At 38.7% G+C, this 21,067-nt stretch overlaps 1 protein-coding gene across 1 annotated transcript in view; it reads left to right on the top strand.

Moving 5' to 3' along the window:
* Window positions 1-21,067, top strand: part of SORCS3 (sortilin related VPS10 domain containing receptor 3) — a 620,373-nt gene that overhangs the window by 563,378 nt on the left and 35,928 nt on the right. The window contains exons 17-20 of the mRNA XM_017851830.1: window positions 3,764-3,877; window positions 7,072-7,243; window positions 9,553-9,739; window positions 15,687-15,820. Of these exons, the coding sequence (XP_017707319.1) occupies window positions 3,764-3,877; window positions 7,072-7,243; window positions 9,553-9,739; window positions 15,687-15,820 (607 nt within the window). The remainder of the gene's footprint in view (window positions 1-3,763; window positions 3,878-7,071; window positions 7,244-9,552; window positions 9,740-15,686; window positions 15,821-21,067) is intronic.

Raw genomic sequence — 21,067 nt, 5'->3', positions numbered from 1 at the left:
AAAAGTTGTTCCTAAACTTTTAGAACTTCTAAAGCTGTTATAGTGGAGAAAGACATTGAGGTGACTTATTTCTTGAAGGAAAATGTGTGTATGTTTGCAGAATCTGCAGCAGCAGATTTCCCCGAGGCAAATCAAACTTTCTGGTGCATTCTGTCCAAACTTCACAATTCAACAGAAAAGCGCCTTTCCCCAGGAAGCTGGAGCAACAGCTGGAACTGCTTGTTTGTCTAATCATGCAGACTTCGGAGCTAGGAAGGAGGTTGGGCTGTATGAGATATTTTAATATACATTTAGGAGAAATTAATGAAGACATCCACAGCTTGGAGGCAGCCAGTTTCCACTAATGTTGTTAAATATTAATGAAATTCTTTTACTCTTTGGGGCAAAGCAACATGCCTGGTGCACCTTTTAAAATTACTGCATTGCTAACAGGTAGCAGAGCTGAACAGAACTGCTAAACACAGTTACATTTAGCAAAGACCATTAAGATGTTTCTTTCATTCTTAAAATTGCTTAAGAGAGAGCACCTTTCCTTCATAGAAAGGTAATCCCTAGGATTAGTAGGACATTCAATAGATTTACCTCAGAAAACAACTGGAGAATTTTTGAGAAGGTAGTAAGGATACACCACAGCCCAATATTTCCACAGATAAATAATGCTTAGAAATAAGTAATTCAGGCCAGGAACATGGGCTCACGCCTGTAATCCCAGTACTTGGGGAGGTTGAGGTGGGCAGATCACTTGAGGTCAGGAGTTTGAGACCATCCTAGCCCACATGGCGAAACCCCATCTCTACTAAAAATACAAAAATTAGCTTGGCATGATGGTGGGTGCCTGTAATCCCAGCTACTCGGGAGGCTGAGGCAGGAGAATCACTTGAACCTGGGAGTTGGAGGTTTCAGTGAGCTGAGATCGCGTCACTGCACTCCAGCCTGGGTGACAGAGCGAGACACCATATCAAAAAATAAAAATAAAAAAAAGAGAGAAATAAGAGATCCAGCAGTGTGCTGATAAATATTTAACTGCTGGCTCTCTGGAAACAAACAAATTAATACTCCCTGATTAATGGTATCTGCTGATCATCATACATATTCCCATCATGGCAGATTTCAAGCTACCAACCTGACATGAGTGAACACAGAACTGGGGAGAGATAGCTAGTACCACAACATTATATAATATTCCCACCATACAGATACATGGATGTAAAGCACCTCAATAGCATGGACGTTAGAATGATAGAATAGTTTTTATATAATATAGCATATATTATATATAATATTAAAATATAGTAATCAGGAATATATGTTTTAAGTATTACCTTTGTAATATAATTTATATAATTGAAATTTCATACAATTTCATTTTTAATAGTGGCTTTGTTTAACAACCACTGATTAGCTTGCAACATTTCTGAGATGTTAGCTGTGAGCTCTCATGGGCTATTACAAGCTGGCACAACATTGAGTCCATATGAACTGTCGGGCTGAGAGATCTCCAGTAGTTAATCAGGAGGCTTGGCCAAAACATTTACTTGGCAGAAGTGTCTCTTTCTCCTTCCTTCCTTCCAGCTTCATTTAAACATGCCAATATCAAGACTGATCTAAAGTTCCACCTTTCTATGTAGCAATCCATGATTCTTGTCACATTAACTCCACGGGAATCTGTTGGGCACTTGGGGCGACTCTCTGCAGTCCACACTGTAGCATCAGTTATGGGCTCACAGTCTTCCTGCAGAGACAGATGTAATGGCAACCATGTAATGCAATGGGATAATTTTTTTTTTTTTCTTTTGAGACAGAGTTTCGCTCTTGTTGCCCAGGCTGGAGTGCAGTGGTGCGGTCTTGGCTCACTGCAACCTCCACCTCCTGGGTTCAAGCGATTCTCCTGCCTCAGACTTCCAAGTAGTTGGGATTACAGGCGTCTGCCACCATGCCTGGCTACTTTTTGTGTATTTTTAGTAGAGACAGGGTTTCACCATGTTGACCAGGCTGGTCTCATACTCCTGACCTCAGGTGATCCACCTGCCTCGGCCTCCCAAAGTGCTGGGATTACAGGTGTGAACTACTATGCCCAGCTGCAATTGCTTTCTAATGTAATTGGAATTCATTTACCCAATAAATATTTAATGACTGAAATGTCCTAGGTACTGTTCTAAATTCATATTGGTCAAAAACAAACAAACAAATAAAAGCTGACGAATATCTCTGCTCTTTTGTAGCTTCCATTTATAGTTACCAACAGGTTATGACCCCAAAGATTTTGTATGGGGAACCAGCGATGGCGTTCTATGACCTAGATATTAAAGAAGGATAAGTAGGAAACTACCAAACATAGAAAAAAGTGGAATGCTTCAAGCCTGAGGGATTACATAGAAAAAGATAAAGAGGGTTGAAAAGGTTGGCTAGAAGTCTTCAGTTAAGAGTTTGATGGGAAGCTGGGTAAGAAGGTGGGGTGGGGTCAGACTGGGAAGATACTGTGTATGATCTCATTAATCAATTGGTTCTTTCTTGGCTGTACTGTTTAGTGCTGTGCTGCATATTGTTTTATTCTGTTCTTTAGTTGTGTTTGGGGTGTGCTGTATCTCTCTCCCCTAAAGACTGAAAACCCTTTGAGGACAGGGATTGTCACACCTTTTTAAGTTTATTACTATTATTATTATTATTATTTTACAGGGCAGGGCACATATTGAGTTATAAATAGATGTGGAATTAAATTTAAATTTTCAGTCCCCTCTCCCCTTCTTTCCTATTGTAGATACACACACAGACAATTTGCCTCTGTTTTCACTGGACTTCCACAAAATCTTGGCTCAAAGAATATGCAGGAAGCAGAAAAAGAAAGGAGCTGTGGGTTCTGAGAAAACAACTTCTTTTCTGCTGCTTTATGTTTTATTAACACTTAATGGATTAATATTTATATGTCTAGTTCATTTTGCCCCATCGGTGGGTTTCAGTAAACCCTATGATGCTTAACTTAGAAACATGAATTCTGCCAAGTGAAGCTACCCTCAATGACCTCTGCTTGGCTACAATAGCAATAATCCCTTCTACCTACTTTATTGTTCTTCTGCTTTGACATTTACACATCCAGCAGGCTTCTGAAACTCCAAGAAGTAGGGAAACACCGTTTGTACTTCAGATAGGGGACCTCCTTTTCTATACTGCTCTGTTACTTTTCTGTTTTTCATCAGGGAGAAAAGCGGAAAGAAATCGTAGCAGACTTATGGCTAGGATTTTAAAGAAACACACAAAAAGAGCTACAGTGTAGTTTTATTTTATTTTAGGGAAATAGGGGCCTTTGTTTTATCTAGTCAGGAAAAGTTTGACTGACTCTATGTGTCCATGTGAATGGACATGTATATACTTGTTTCAGAGAGGGTAAATCATTGTTTTTGTTGTCATGTGCTTATTTCAATAATTCTGCTGTGACTTAAAATGTACTTTTAACAGCATCCTCCACATTTACTCCCAAGCCAATATACCTGCCACATTATTTATATCAATACCTTTTTAAACCTAGAATTTCTATTTGCTAAGTTGATACTTTGTTCTGTCAACTGGACGCCAAATGACATGGAATTATTTAAAAGGCTAAAAGTTCACTTTCAAAATATGAATATTTGCCCTCACTGGGGATATTTAAAACAATGTGTTATGACTTTCTGGATGGCAATAGGGACATGTATATGTTTGTGTGTACCTGTGGTTATTTTAGCATTTGTACATATTTACTACTGTGCAATATTCATTTTCCTGACAGTGACTATGGGTATGAGAGACATGGGGAGAGCCAGTGTGTCCCAGCTTTCTGGTACAATCCAGCATCCCCATCAAAGGACTGCAGCCTTGGTCAAAGCTACCTTAACAGCACTGGGTAAGTAAAACACCTACAGGGACTCGGCTCACTGTTTTCCTGTTTCTCTAAACTAGGACCAAAGGACATGCATTGCTATTGAATACAGTGGAGTGAAGATAGAGTCTGTTTATAACAAATGGCATTTGAGGGGAAGTGAGGCGTTCTTTAGCTGAGAGTACTTATTTGGGGAGCATCAGAAGAGATTTCTGATCAACCAGATTTCAATACCTTTTGATATTTACTTATGATAGACCATAGTTATTGTTTTAGTTAATCCTTCTCTTCTGGAAGGACATGTAGCTTATTCCTTGACACTCAAGTGAATTAAATTAATACAAGTGATGTGCAGATACTACAGTACTTTCTAGTGAAAGATGAATTGAAACTCTCTGACACTGACGCTGAAAACTTAAAATGAAAATTCCAAAGTTCCATTCTAGGAATTCCTGGAATAAAAATGTCAAGGACCCTTTTCAGGAATTCTCAAATTACATGCATGTTTATCTCTTTGTTCATGTATCAGTTACTCTTTCGGATGCTTGAAAAACATTTTCTTGAAGTTTTCTTGTCTTTGCCTTTCCTTTACTGCCTCTATAACCAAGAGCAGATTTGGCAAGTGGATGGGTGGTCTAAGACAGCACCTCTCAAATGTTAATGTGCCTATCAATCATCTGGGGATCTTATTAAAATGCAGTTTCTGATTTGGGAGATCTGGGATGGGGGTGAAATTCTTCCTTTCTGTGAGCTCCCATGTGATGTCAATATTACTGGTTCCTGGACCGCTCTTTGCGTAGCAAGGGACTGAGTTGTTCTGGACACCAGTCTTAACTCTCCCAATGGATCTTCTGTCATCTCAGTCAAGTTATTCATCTTGATGCTTTTTCCATAGTTAGTTGTAACATAGTGTTGGTACTATCTACCTAACTGATGTCAACAAAGGAAAAAAAAAGATGAGAAAGAAGTGCCGACTGGTCTGAGATACTCTGAAATGCATGTCAACTATTTAGTTCTGGGAGGGCTATTCCTGGAGCCTGAGCTAAGGCTCAAGAATCTTTGCTGTTATTTAATTGTAGGAGTATAGTTTAGGGACTTAAGGCATTCACATTGCAGATCCAACAGCATGAACTTAAAGAGATTGTGGTGTCAGAGAACAAAGTGCCAGGAAGTTTGAGGAAAGGGAGTATTATGGGCACAAGTGATTAGTTGGGCCACCAAATTCCCAGCGAGGGCCTAGGCTGAATGTGATTGCAGGTTAAAAGAGAATTATAAAAGAATTGAATTAAAACATTTCATAGGATCATGTGACATGTGTAGGTACACCACATTTTAAGCAACTTAGGTGTGCCAAAATCCCAAATAGCTAACAAAATAATTCAGGAGAATGAAAGGGAATGGCAATTAAAAAAAAAAAAAGAAAACAAATATGCTACAGATGTCGACCAATACCTCCATATTGTGTAAATGTTGGCTTATGTTTACAAATCATCAACCAGCTTCAGTTAATGGCCAACTGAACTTGAAAAAGAAGAGTAGATGATACCAAGTTTGTGTTAGGACATGGTACCCACTGAAATAGCTATCATCAGTAAAAACTGAGTGTTTTGTAACTATATATCCTGAGATAGTATAAATTGATTACAAATCTTGACTGTCTAGACCAGTGATGACCAAATTAACTATAACGTGAGGCATATATGTAATTTTAGATTTTCTAGTAACCACATTAAAAATGTAAAAAATAAGGTGATATTAATTTTAATAATGTTTTCTTTAACCCAAAATTTCAAAAATATTATCATTTCAGCTGTCACACTAATGACATTTCAAGTGCTCAGTAGCCACAAGGTGAGCTACCATATTGGCTACCATATGGACAAGTGGTGCTATGTAAACCAGAATAACTTTAGACCCATTATAAGCTCAGTTGACAAAAATGATGTATATATGCAAGATATTATATCATAATTTGATCTAAGACAATAATGACATACAATATTTGCTTAATATCCCCTGGGATCTCTGAATAGGGGTGTAGTTCAGCAGTGGGGTGGCAGAGGGGATCCAGGGAAAATGTCAGGTATGATGGAAGACTAATATCATTCAAAAATAATTATAAATTTCTCTGTTTTTGAAACCATCATAGGAAGGCAAAATAGATGGATTTGTTAATTATTCTTGACGTAGTGAGTGAAAGAAGACAAAATGTAATGAGCATGTAATGGTGATGATGATGGTGATAATAATGCTGCTGGTGATGATGGTGGTGATGGTCATAGTGGTGGTATGTTTCTTTCATGTGGTTTTACCAGAACATTTGTGTGTTCAGTGCAGCCTTATAGATGGTCATGTGCTGGAAATATGCCCATCATGCAGATCAGGGTTGTAGGAAAGCTCTTGGCTTGACTTCATGTGCTGGGGTTGGTGGGCAAGGAAGACGACATGGTGTCATTGTACATAATGATGTCCTTGTCATAGAAGGTCATAGTGCTTTGTCAGGTGATTTTCCCATGCTTATCTCTTCTAAAAGATAGTTTTACATAGTGGCATAGTGAGATTGAATAGGAGTTTCAAATTTATGTTTCTAATCTGGTGTTTATGCTGAGTGAGAAATGAAATATTAGCAAGGAGAAAATAAAATGTGCTCTGAAATAGCCCAGTGGCTCCACAGCAAGGGCTATTAGGCATTAGGGGAAGAAATAAGCCCTGGAGGAATAGGAAAGATAGGTAGCAGCCTTCTGATTAATCAGAGTTAGAAAAAGTTTGATGTTCTGCCTGCTTTCTGGTACAGAGAAAGCTGGAGATGTCCTCTGGGAGATAGAAACAGGTTTGTCCCTCACAAGTAGAAGCACCTGCTTTTCCTGTTTCCCTAGTCCAATGAGTCTGCCTCCTCTTTTGTTGTGTGTGAGTCAGACATTGATTTTTCTTGTCTGTTTTAGACACTGATCCAATCTGTGGCTCACCAGGTAGGATCAATAATAACGTTTAAGGAGCTACTCTTCCCAAGATGGAGGGATAGCAGGTCCTCAGCATTTGTTCAGCTTCATAAATGTTTGTCTGTGTTCTTTGAGACTTGGTTTCTAGGGGCCGCTGTGTGAAGCACCTGTTTTGCTCTTGCTCTCTTATATTCCCTTTATCATACACACACACACACACACACACAACAGCAACAACACACTCGACACAAACTACTATCAATTGTCAATTCTACTTAGGTATCGGCGGATTGTGTCCAACAACTGCACAGATGGGCTAAGGGAGAAGTACACCGCCAAGGCCCAGATGTGCCCTGGAAAAGCCCCTCGGGGCCTCCATGTGGTGACAACCGATGGGCGCCTGGTGGCAGAGCAGGGGCACAATGCAACTTTCATCATCCTCATGGAGGAGGTAGGTGCTCGACTGGTTCTCTGAGGTCAGAACTCCCAACCAGACCATTCCCAGAATGGAAAAAGAAGATCTTACATTCCCAGAGACCCCTGCACCAAAGTCAATGGTGAGAAGCTGAAACTTCTGGAAAGAAGACAGACAAGGGTGAAAGAGGGCTTGGGGTATTTACTGACCTTTCTCCCTTTATCCCACAATAAAGACCCAGTCTGCAGTGGGAGCCCACTTGCCTCTGGAGCATGCAGATGTGGATATATTCTTCAGGGTGTTCATTAAAGTCTGCTTTGCTGAGAGAGTATTTATTACCATAAGACCATAAACTGTAAACTTGGCCAGAGGAAAGAAATTTGAATTTTATCTGTTGCTTTTAGGAGCCTCTTTTGCTTTATTCTAACCCTTAATCCCACTGATTAGAAAAGCCCACAAAGCTTTCACAAGGTCTTGAAAGTATGAGCGTGAGGGTGGGGAAGATTATTGAAATCCTTTAAAGTTATCTTTATAAAGAGTGTTGTGTTAGTTACTTTTCTATCAGCTAGATGCTGTATTCTTTCACTTTTTTAGTGTCTTCTGAAATCTGGGCAGTAAAATCAGACTGCATACATTGATTCCAGTATGGGAATATCTCTGTTGTCTGCTTCTTTTATAAGCTGTTGAATTGCTTACTATACTAGGGCATTTAAGGCACTCTGCTGAGTGGTGGAGCAGGAAGGCTTGCCTGATTGACACAGCCCTCTAAATTTATATGCAAATTGCTCTGTGCTCTTGAGATCTTGGAAAGAAGGCAAAACAGGCCAGGAGTCTTTTTTTCACAAGTATGAGCACTTCAGAAACCTTTAAAGTCAGGAGCACACTGGACAGGGTTGTGAAGGTTCCTTATCCTGGGTTGACAGATTTCTCAGCCTTCACTTATAGCAGGTGCTTGAATTAAAGGACTTTAAGATTCAGAGAGGGTCATTATCACATTTCCACTAGGGAGTTTCCAGGACCACAGCTATAAAAACCTTCTCTTGAATGGATGTGAAGAGTCACGATCTTATCCATTTGAATTGCCTCCAGTTCATTTCCACTTTAATTTATATTCATAAACTCAAGGATAGTTGACATTGTGTTGGGGGGCAAGAGAGCACCTATCAATATTTCATTCACATCTGGGCTGCTATGGGGGAAGAGATGGAAAGTGAAACTGTGATCAGTGCACATTCACTGGGCAGAAGGATTGGCTCATAATTCCAAAATGATGTATTTCTCTATTCTATCATTCATCTTCATATATGAACAGAGCAATGATATTCTTCTTCATATAGGATCTTTGTTTTGTGGTCAAGTGCATTGTGTTGATCCAAAGTGTTGGCCCAATGTGATGGTGGTAGGGTGGGGACCAAGAAGAATAGGGTTCAGCATAGGGCCTTAAGGAGCTAAATGTTGGCTTTAGGTGGTGAGATGCATTCACCTGAATCATTGGCATGATGTTACCAGGTAGTACACAGAGAGCTCTTGACTTTCCAAGAGACAGAGATATCTGTGAGCTGGGATGATCTGAAAAGGCTTCAGGGAAGAGGAGGCTTAGGTAGATTTAGGGAAGTCCAAGGATAAGAGAACAAGGGTATAATTTTGGGTGGTATGCAATATTCATCTGTAGAATGGGAATCGCCATCCTATCCCTGCTGTTATTTTGCAGATGGCGTTATATAATATGTATTAAGTGAGTAGCATAATTCTTGTAACATAGCAAATACTCAAAATAGGAACAATTACAACTGCATGGCAACTGAAGGCATTATTGAAACCAGACTGGGTCTGGAACCTGGTCTTCCTGTACTCACTATGAAACTTTGGTCTAACTACTTATTTTTGTCCCCACACAAATGGGGACAAAATACTTTCTACAATATGGAATTATGAGGAGAGTACTTGCTTGGCACTAACAAAAGAACCTCTGTAACTATTTGCTGCTACTATGACTGCAATTATTATTAGGGCACAGAAGGAGAATTAAACTATGTATGTGAGGGAGTCAGTGAAACCCTGGCTTCCCTTCAGAACTTTATAGAGGGTCTACCTTGCCTACTATTGCCAGTGTCATACCAACTCAGGTTGCCCTGAGCTTGGATGATGAAGACAATAGGTCCATAGTGCCTGCCCATAGTGCCCTGTGGATCAGATGGGAGTGTGATCATTGTGTTGCAGGTGTTTCAGCCCCTTGGGAAAGACGATGGGTCATCAGAGGTTGATGCTGAAGCAACAGGAGGAAGCATCAGATAGGAGTATGGCTGGACCATGTAAATTGACCCATCTGCTATGCCGTCTTGCAGGGTGATCTCCAAAGGACAAACATCCAGCTTGACTTTGGGGATGGGATTGCTGTGTCCTACGCAAACTTCAGCCCCATCGAGGACGGCATCAAGCACGTGTATAAGAGTGCAGGGATCTTCCAGGTGACAGCCTATGCAGAGAACAACCTTGGCTCAGATACAGCTGTCCTCTTCCTGCATGTGGTTTGTAAGTAGCAGGCACCAGCCCCCTTTTCCCTTTATTCCCAGTTGGCAACTTGTTCTGTTCAGACTTCCTAAAATTCAGAGCTGAGACCAGGTTCAGTGTGACTACTATGATTACCCAAACCAAATGGTGGAGATATGTACTCATCTGTGTTTCTGAGTTTTATGATACAGAAGTAGATTGATTATTTTGAAGTTTGGATAACATATTACCAACTGGGCCCTCCTTTTCAGCACCACTCTGCTCTGATATAAATGTGTGCTTGCATACACATTCAGGTAAAAGTCTCCTCTCTTCCTTTTGGAGAATCCTCGAAATGAAAAAGAAACAAGCCATCTGGTTGATAGTCTCAGGCTCATTCTCAATCTATCATGAATGAAGAATGCAAAAGTCAAAGTCAACTGTTATTTGTGTTGTAAGAGCCAAAGAAGGATTAAAGAAACACATTTAGATATTTTTAATGTAGAACTAAACACACACACAAAACTAATTTTTACATACAAGGTTACTGCAAGTTCATTCTGTTTTGACAATTCTAAGAACTGTCCAAAAATATTTTGTTGTCCTAGAATCTATTTCATTGCTATTGGCTGTTGCTTGGCACAAACCAAAAGAACAGTTGGTGCTCCAAAATATTTCATTTGTGCTGGATGCATTTTGTGTATTGTCTATTCTAGAATTTGATGCAGGTAAACTGAAACTTTAATATTGTGATTTTAGAATGTCAGGTCAAGGAAATGTTGTCATGGGACTGGGATTGGTTTCCCACATGTGTATCAGTGATATTCTTGAGTCTAAGGACTTCCATGGTTCATTCTTACATACCCCACAATAATTTCCAGGTAATATGCTACATATGGTGAAATTATAAGTTCTGAAAGAGTCTAAGTGAAAACAAGGAGCACCCTCCTATTAACAACTCAGTGATGGCATCAACTCTATCATATAAACAACCTACACCTAAGAGGTTCCTGGCAAACAGTAAGCTAGCTGGTCTCCTAGCTCTCTGGTCACAATGCCAGTAAAGGGACCAAAAGTGATAAGGGATGTGTGTGAGAGGAGACCTGGATTATGTAGCTCAGTCGTGTCCCTAAAAATGACAGGCTACATGGCCATGAGATAAATGATTTCATCTCTGGATCTCCTGAACTCCAGTTTTAAAATAGCTTAATTCTGACTGCTACCTTGCCTCATGGGGCTTTTGTTATAGTAAACACACACACAAAAAAAATCCAATCATTCACTAATTAATTTAACAAAAATTTGTTGAAGTCTTAAAATATGCAAGGCACTCTGCTAGGCACTAGGAGGTAGCAATGCAGATATGGCCCTCCTCTTACAGAGTTTCCATTCTGGTGGGGAAGTAGGGTGCTGCTACAAATGAGCCATAAACAGGCAAAGTGGTGAGAACCACACCACATCAACTACAACCATTCTGTGCCAGAAGCACCAGGTCAGAAACCCAGGTGGGTGATGTGCACAGTGTTCATGAGCCCAGGCTTTAGAACAAGGGAGATCTGTGCTTGAATTCCGATCACATTCCTTTGTTAAATGTCTGCTATTGGCCAATGTTCTTAGGCTTTATAAACCTCCAATTTCTTATCTTCAATGCTAGCTGGGCGCGGTGGCTCACGCCTGTAATCCCAGCACTTTGGGAGGCCAAGGCAGGCAGATCACGGAGTCAGGAGATTGAGACCATCCTGGCTAACACGGTGAAACCTCTCTCTACTGAAAATACACAAAATTAGCCAGGCGCCACTGCACTCCAGCCTGGGAGACAGAGAGAGACTGTCAAAAAAAAAAAAAAAAAAATTTATCTTCAGTACTTAGCTAAAAGGGAGGCTGTGAGAATCAAGCTGGATGAGGTGTGCATGTGTTGGGTATCCCCAAGACCACCACCAGGTTTGGTGATTCACTAGGCAGACCCACAGGGCTCAGCTAAAGTTTCACTCGTGACTATGATTCATTACAGTGAAAGAGTACAAAACAGAATCCTCAAAGGGAAAGGCTCAAGGGGCAAAGTCTGGAGGAAACGAGGCAGAAGCTTCCATGAGTTTTCTCCCCACAAAGTCACACAGGACTCTCCTTTATCCAGCAATGAGTTGTAACATGTATAAAAAGGCTGTCTAAAACAGAATCTCATTAGAGACTCAGTGCCTAAAGTTTTTAATGGGGGCCAGTCATGTAGGTACCCTCTGCCTGGCATATAACAAAACTCCAGATTCCCAATGGAAAGCACGGGGAATAAACAATACTGTTTGCAAAAACAGTTTAGGCAGAGCGAACCACTCTTATCAGTTAATGGTTGACTGGAAACACTCCCAGGGCCATGTTCCCAGATACCAGCCAAGGGCCAACTTGCAAGCAGACCTTCCTAAGGACAGCAATTTGAGGTCCATGTTATTTTTTGGCACAGTGTGCGGAATGCTGCCTATCACCCAGCTTGGTGCATGATAAATTAGAGTATTTACTAAGTACTTCCTATTAACTTCGTACTTGACATTTTTGCTGCATTTAAAAATGAAGACAAAGAAGGAAAACAAACTTCACATTTCTCTGTTCCAAGGACTTGCCCCAGCCACATTTCTGATTCTGCCAAGAGTAGGCCTTGCCTTCAGGGTGTGACAACCAATGTATCTTACTGGCAAAAAACACAACAGCAAGGAACAGGTTTATACCGTGGCTTATGTGCATGAGGGAGGAAATGTTCCTTGAAACTTTTATTGTGCTCATAATTCCCTCCAAATCAATCATGGCTGCATTTTCCAGACAGTTTTTATTGTGGAGACTGCTCTTGGCCTTATCGTGGGCCATTAGCTAACAAACGTAGTTGTTAGCTGCCCATAATAACCAATCTCACACAGATTATTAGATTTTTATCAAAAGGGGCACTATTTGACAGTGAGGAATTTAGAAGTTTGCACTGTTTCTTCCTGAATCTGCTCAGCTGTCATCTCTTCTCATTGATCCTTGGTATGTCTCCACATCAAAGCCCAGGGCTCCTGGCTCAGAATCTTTGCCCTAAAAAAAACTGGTGTATGGTAGTGTTCCTTAGGATTATTTTTAACCAAACACGCTTGTCCTGAAGCGGAATAAATGCAACCATGAGTGATGGTCTTCCAAGTCATAAACACCACATCCTTTTTGTGTTTGGCATGAGTTTATGGAGAAGGGGGTCTCCTTTTATCTTCTTGGGTATCAGAGGACCTGACACTGTCAGCTCCCACTGAGCCAAGGCCCCCAAGTGACAGAAAGCCAAGAAGAAACTCAAGGCCATGAACCACAGCTGCATCATTGCTTAACTGTGGAAGATCCCAGGGTTCCCATGAGGTGTGTTGGGAAATGGGTTTCATGCTTTCTGGAGGATAACAATGAGAACAGAAGCAGTGACTTTGAGGGTGAAAAGGTCCCCTAAAGGGGCCCCTTTCCTGTCAGGAGAAAAATGAGAGATTTGAATCTGGGCATGGAGAAAGAAGTTTTTCATCTCCCTCCTTGGAAGTGGACTAGCCAGGAGCCCCTCCCCACAGCCTCTTTCTCTTCCCCATCGATCAATAAAACACAAACTATAAAGAGACATAAATTAGGTAAACTCCTAAAAATGAGTAAATAAAGCAATGAAATTATCCATTATTTTCTCACATCTTGTGCCTTTTTTACTCTCATGAACAAACAAATCATACAAAAATAATAACAAAAAAAATTCTTATTTAAAATAAGTCAACCTTCAACCAAATGTGTATCTGAATTGACAAAAGTTGAAAGTGTTTGCTAAGAGAAATCTTGAGATGCCATATGTCTGGGGTCAAGGCAGAGAACTTTAGGCAGAAAGCATTCTCAGGCTGTAGATACTCTTCCTTTTAAGTATTCAGTTTTATTTTATTTTTAATTGTTGTGGGTACATAGTTGGTATATGTATTTATGGGGTACATGAGATGTTTTGATACAGGTATGCAATGTGAAATAAGCACATCATGGAAACTAGGGCATCCATCCCCCTCAAGCATTTATCCTTTGCTCATACACTGGCCTGACTGGTCTCCCCACCCAAATAGTAGTCGCTGTCCAAACACTTTCCCCTTCAATATAAAATTACCTATGACACAGAATATGTCCAGTTAGACTCAGCAGAATGCTCACTGAAGTCCTTAGAGGGACTTCTACCCAATGACAGACAGAAACAGTGATGGCAGTGGTGGTGGTGGGCAGTAGTGGTAGAAATCATGACATTCTTTCATTAATTGTATGAACAACCACATAACAATTTCATATGTTTAAACAACCACATAACAATTTAAACAACCACATAACAATTTCATATGTTCTTATTACTATAAGGAAGGCAGAGCAAATGTCCTTACTTTTACAACAAGGTAATAGTCTGTGTAGGATTAAGACTCGTAAGATAAAGGAAAAAATCGTATAAGTACATTTGTGCCAGAGTTGAAATGAGAAACATCTATCTGTTTTCTTCCCTTTGAACTGACTTGTCTCCAGAATTACCAGGGAAGCAAATAAGGATGGCTAGATGGCCTGAAAAATGCTCCACCAATAAGAAGAATTCAAGCCATCTAGGCTGAAGAGATGTCTTTGCTACAGTTGTGGCTTAAGAACTTCATATAGAAGTCTCTTCAGTTACTTGTACTCATCAAATTGATGATGGTGGAAACTAAGGAAATGTGCTCTGACACAGTAGGAAGAGAATTAAAATATTTTATTTGGATTTGGGTATGTAGGAAGGATTAAATAAGAGAAAGGAGGGAGGAAGACAGAAAGATAGAAAGGAAAGTAAGGAAAAGAGTTAGGAAAGGAGGGAAAAAGGAAGAAAAAATCTTGCAGTGTTAAAAAATTATTTACCTCTCAGATGCAACACTGATACATTACTGGCCCCCCCCCCCCCTTCTTTTTTTTTATTAAGATGAAGTTTTGTTCTTGTTGCCCAGGCTGGAGTGCAATGGTACGATTTCAGCTCACTGCATCCTCCGCCTCCTGGATTCAAGTGATTATCCTGCTTCAGCCTCCCGAGTAGCTGGGATTACAAGCACCTGCCACCATGCCCAGCTAGTTTTTGTATTTTTAGTAGAGATGGGGTTTCACCATGTTGGCCAGGCTGGTCTCAAACTCCTGACCTCAGGTGATCCACCCACCTCAGCCTCCCAAAGTGCTGGGATTACAGGTGTGAGCCACCGTGCCCGGCCACATTAACACCTTTTCATCAGCTTTGTCCTCTTCTCATTTTAGTTTGGAAACTAAAATCCTCACTTATTGCCTAGGGTGTGTTCATGTATATTATTCTACTTGCTACTTTAGAATATCATGCTGCTTTTATCAGTTTTCTGAGGGAAAAAATGAGAAGCTTGGTTACCTTTCTGCAAGCAGATTTTTTATTATTTGGGAATCTGACATTTGTGTCTCCTTTGATTTAGGGAGATATACTTTTCCCTTTTTGGAAAACAGCCTTGCCAGTTTCTGAATGACATCCAGTGTGTACTGCAGATGATAAGGCACAATGGCCAATTGTTGAAGGAGATGGAAACCCATTAACAATCAGGAATAATGGAAGAGCCCTCCACACAATGCATTGACCCCAAATCACAATACAGGCTAATCATCAATAACAAAATAGACTGCTGTTTATCTTCCCATTTATTGGCTAAGTGTCTAGTAAATCAGCTTTGTCCTTGTATTAGAGGTTCATAAGCATCTGTGGTTAGGCTTATCAGATGTAAATTTAGTTCAGATGCCACTCAAAAAATCTGAAACTTGCTTTGAGTTCCCTATTATACCCAGTGCTTCATTTCAAGTGCATATGCACACCTCCCAATGTGTATGATTTTCTGACCCTTCTTTATTACAGGGGATGCTAATAGAAATTAAGGTTAAGAATCTAGGGGTGTAATACAGTGCCCACATCCAGAAATACAAACACTGTCATTTTTTTCTGTTTCCTTAGGTCCTGTGGAGCATGTTCATCTCCGAGTTCCATTTGTTGCCATAAGAAATAAGGAGGTCAACATCAGTGCAGTCGTGTGGCCCAGTCAACTGGGGACCCTTACCTATTTCTGGTGGTTCGGCAATAGCACAAAGGTTCGGCCCTTTCTGATTGGTGTCAAATTAGATCTGTACTGAATGCTCCTATGTTCCTGCTTTTATGTGTCTATTGGGAGGCACTGAGAATTCAGGCAATAAGAGGTACTTAATAAACCTATGAGCCCACAAAATTGAATAAAACCTACCTCTTCACACCAAGTTCATTACTTTATTAGGGAAAGTTCAAATAATCCTGAGCAAGAAAAAGTACTTTGAGAAACTCTACGAACCTTCATGTTCTTGCTTCTCTAATCAATATTTCTAAAATTTCATTCGTTCTATTTAATTTAATCTTGGCCTTGGACTGGTTATATAATGTCAAAGAAGTTACTTAGCATCTCTGAGATTAAGTAGCCCTATCTATCTGATATCTAAATGTAGGGCTGTCAAAATTAAACGAGATAACACAGGTAAAGAATCCTTGTCAATACTTACTAGCTGTTCTAGAAATGCTAGCATTCTTTTTAGGCAGGTTACTGAGGTTGCCACATCTCAAAGAAAAGAACAAAAGAGGCCAAACTCTGGACTGGCCATACACTCCCTGCTTCCAGCCATGGTGATGGCAACACCTGTGTCAAGCATGACCACAATTGTATGATAGAAGCTGGGAACAATTTGGCTGAGAATTCCTCAATTAAATTAATGTTCTTAATGTTCTTCTCCATTCCTGTTTTATAAAGAACACTTCATTTTTGAGGAGTTGTAATTTCACAACAAAATCAACAGGTGGTACAGAGATTTTCCATATATCCCCTGCTTCTACACATGTATAGCCTCCTCCATGATCAACATCCCCCACCAGAGTGTTACATTTGTTGTAACAGATGAACTTACATTGATATATCATTATCACTCAGAGTCCATAGTTTACTTTGGGATTCATTTCTGGTTTTGTACATTCCATAGGTTTGGATAAATGTATAATGACATGAATCTACCACTATAGTATCAAAAAGAAGGGTTTCACTACCCCAAAAATGCTCTGTGCTCCACCCATTCATACCTGCCTCCTCCTCAATCCTTGGCAACCACTGATATTTCTTCTGTCTCTGTTGAGTTTTGCCTTTTCCAGAATGTCATATAGTTGGAATCATACAGTATGCACTGTTTTCGTATTGGCTTCCTTCACTAAGTAATATGCATTTAAGTTTGCTCCATGTCTTTCCATGTCTTGATAGCTCGTTTCTTTTCAGTGCTGAATAATATACCATTGTCTATATGTATCACAGTTTGTTTATCTATTCACTCATTGAAGAGCATATTGGTTGCTTCTAAGTTTTGGCAGTAATGAATAAAGCTGCTATAAACATTCATGGGCAAGTTTGGTGTGGACATAAGTTTTCAACTACTTTGGATAAATACTAAGAGCATGATTTCTGGATCTTATGGTAGCAGTATGTTTGGTTTTGAAATAAACCACCAAGCTGTCTTCCAAACTGGTTGGACCATTTTGCATTTCCACCAGCAATGAATGAGAGTTCTTGTTGCTCCACATCCTCACTAGCATTTGATGGTGTCATGTTCTGGATTTTGGTCATTCTAATAGCCATGTCATGGTATCACATTTTTGTTTAAATTTGGATTTCCCAGATGACATATTATTTAGAAAAAGTTTTCATATGCTTATTTGCCAACTATATAACATCTGTGGTGAGTTGTCTATTAAGGTCTGTGGCCTATTTTTAAATCGGATTGTTCCATTATTTATTGAGTTTTAAGAATTCTTTGTGTATTATTGTATAATCTTTTATCAGATATGTCTTCTGCAAATATTTTCTTCCACTCTGCGGCTTATCTTTTCAATTTCTTGATAGTGTCTTTTGTAGACAAAAGTTTTTAATTTTAAGGAAGTCCAGCTTATCAGTTCTTTTTTCCACGAATCATGTCTTTGGTGGTGTATCTCAAATGACTTCACCAAACCCAGCATCATCAATGTTTTCTCCTATGTTGTCGTCTAGGAGTTTTATAGTTTTGAGTTTTACATTTAGATCTATGATCCATTTTGAGATCATTTTTTAAAGGCATAAGGTTTATGCCTGGATTCTTTTTTTTTTTTTTTTTTTTTTGCATGTGGATGTCCAGTTGTTCAAGCACCATTTGTTGAAAATACCATTTTTGCTCCATTGTATTAATTTGGCTGCTTTGTGAAAAATTAGTTGATTACACTTATGTGGGTCTATTTCTGGGCTACTTATTTGGTTCCGTTGGTCTGTTTTCCTGTTTTTTTCTACCAGTACAACCTGTTTTGATTACTGTAAATTTATAATAGATCCTGAAGTTGAGTAGAGTCAATTCTTCAACTTTGTTCACCTTCAATTTTATGTTAAGTATTTTGAGTCATTTCCTTTGCCATATATAGTCTCAAATCACTTTGTCAATATCTACAAACTAACTTGCTAGGATTTTGACTGGCATTGGATTGCATCTATAGATCAAATTGGTAAGAACTGACATCTTCACGATATTAAGTATTCCTATCCATGAACATGGACTATCTCTATTTGATTTCTTTCAACAGAGTTTTGTAGTTTTTCCTACATGGATCTCATACACATTTTGTTAAATTTATACAGAAGTATTTCATTTTTGATGGTGCTGAAGTACAAGATATTGGGTATTTTATGTTTTTGTTTTAATTGATATGTAACACTACTGTTTTTTATATGTTGATTTTGTATTCTGCAACTTTACTGAATTTGTTGATCAGATTTAAGAGTTTTTTCATGGAGTCTCTAAGTTTTTCTAAATATACATCAGCAAAGAGGGACAGTTTGACTCTTTCGTTTTAAATTTAGATGGTCTTTTTTTTTTTTTTTTTTTTTTTCTCTTGCCTGATAACTCTGGTTAGGACTTCCAGTCCTATATTGAATAGGAGTGGTGAAAATCAGCATCCTTATCTTCGTGTCCTAGGTTTTAAAGGGAAGGCTTTCCACTTTTCCTGATTCAGTGTGATATTAACTATGGATTTGTCATATAGCCTTTACTACATTAAGGTACATTCCTTCCATGCTGGTTTGTTGAGACTTTTTATCATTGGCGATATTAAATTTTATCAAATGCTTTTTCTGAATCTATTAAACATGATAGTATGTTTTTTGTCATTCACTCTATTGATGCAATGTGTCACATTTATTGACTTGTGTATGTTAAATTATACTTGCATCCCTGGGATAAATTCAACTTGATCTTGATGTATATTTTTCTCTGACATGCTGTTGAATTCAGTTTGTTAGTATTTCATTGAGAATTTTCGATTCTATATTCATCAATTGTGAAGAGTTGAAATTAGTTCATCTTTAAAAGTTTGATAGAATTCAGCAGTGAAGCCATCTGATCATAGACTTTTCTTTGTTCGGGAGACTTTTTATTACTAATTAAATCTCATTATTGGTTATTGGCCTGTACAGGCTTTCTATTTCTTCCTCATTCAATCTTGGTAGGTTGCATGTGTCTAAGAATTTATCCATTATCCATTTTCTCTAGGTTTTTCAATTTATTAGTATATATAGTTGTTCATAATTGTCTCTAACGATCTTTTGTGTTTCTGTGGTATCAGTTGCAGTGCCTCCTTTTCCATTTCTGATTTTGTTTGAGTCTTTACTCTTTCTTGGTTAGTCTAGCAAGTGGTTTATTGATTTTGTTTATCTTTTCAAAAAAACCAACCTTTTGGTTTATTGATCCTTTGTATTATTTTTTAGTCTCTGTTTTGTTTAGTTCTCCTCTGATCTTTATTATTTCTTATCTTCTACTAATCTGGAGTTTTATTTGTTCTTGCTTTTCTAGTTCCATGAGTTGCAGATTGTATTATTTGAAATCCTTCTGCTTTTCTGATGTAGGTAGTTATTGCTATAAGCTTACCTCTCAGCACTGCTTTTGCTATATCTCATAGGTTATGGTATGTTGTGTTTCTGGGGTTTTTTTGTTTGTTTGTTTCAAATTTTTTAAAATTTACTCTGTAATTTCTTTCTTGACCCAACATTCAGAAGCATATCATTTAATTTCTATGTATTTGTACAGTTTCTAAAGTTCCTCTTGTTATTGATTTCTAGATTTATTCCATTGTTGTCTGAGAAGATACTTGATATGATTTCAACTTTACAAAATTTGTTCAGACTTGTTTTGTGTCCTAACATGTGGTAGATCTTGGAGAATGTTCCATTGGCTGATGAGAAGAATGTATATTCTCTAGCTCTTGGATAAAATTTTCTGTAAATATCTGTTAGGTCCATTTGGTCTAATGTGCAGTTCAAGTGAAATGTTTCTTTGTTTTCTGTCTAGATAATCTGTCTAATCCTGAGAGTGGAGTGTTGAAGTTCCCAACTATTATTGTGTTGGATTCTATGTCTCCCTTTAGATCTACTAATATTTGCTTTGTGTATCTGGGCGCTGGGGTATTGGGTGCATATATGTTTAGAATTATGATATTTTCTTGCTGAATTGATCCCATTATCATTATATAATGATCTTCTTTGTATGTTTTTGTTTTTTTATTGTTTTTGACTTAAAGTTTGTTTCTTTGATATAAATATAGCTACTCCTACTAACTTTCAGTTTTCATTTGCATGGAATGTATTTTCCCATCCTTTTACTTTCAGTCTATATATGTCATGACAGGTGGGATGAGTTCCTTGTAGGCAGCATATTGTGGTCAGTGTGTGTGTGTGTGTGTGTGTGTGTGTGTGTGTGTGTGTGTGTGTGTGTTGTAAATGCATTTCATTAGCTTTATCTTTACTGAGGAAAGTTAATCTGTTTACGTTCAAGGTTATTGATGTGTGAGGGCCTATTTCTATCATTTTATTAATTAATTAATTTCTGGTTGTTTTGTATACCTTTGTCCCTTTCTTTCTCTCTTATTGTTTATCATAGTGGTTTTGTTTTGTTTTCATTTGAATCTTTTATCTTCCTTTTTTGTTTGTTTGTTCTACCAGTGGTTTTTGTATTTTCTTGTGTCTGCCTGCCTGCCTGCCCTGCCCTCCCTCACTCCTTTCCTCCTTTCTTTCTTCCTTCCTTCCTTCCTTCCTTCCTTCCTTCCTTCCTTTCTTTCTTTCTTTCTCTCTCTCTCTCTTTCTTCCTTTCCTTTCCTTTCCTTTCTCTCTTTCTCTCTCTCTCTTCTTTCTTCTTTCTTTCACTCTTTCTCTCTCTCTTTCCTTTTTTTCTCCTTTCTTTCTTTTTCTCTTGCTCTTTCTTTCTTGCTCTCTCTCTTTCCCTCTTGCTTTCCTGATTCTTTATTTCTCTTTCACAGGA

This window comes from Rhinopithecus bieti, unplaced genomic scaffold (genome assembly GCF_001698545.2).
Source record: "Rhinopithecus bieti isolate Rb0 unplaced genomic scaffold, ASM169854v2 scaffold_31787, whole genome shotgun sequence".
NCBI lineage: Eukaryota > Metazoa > Chordata > Mammalia > Primates > Cercopithecidae > Rhinopithecus > Rhinopithecus bieti.
Note: the sequence above shows the minus strand (reverse complement) of the source record. Positions and strands in the feature narration are given on the sequence as shown.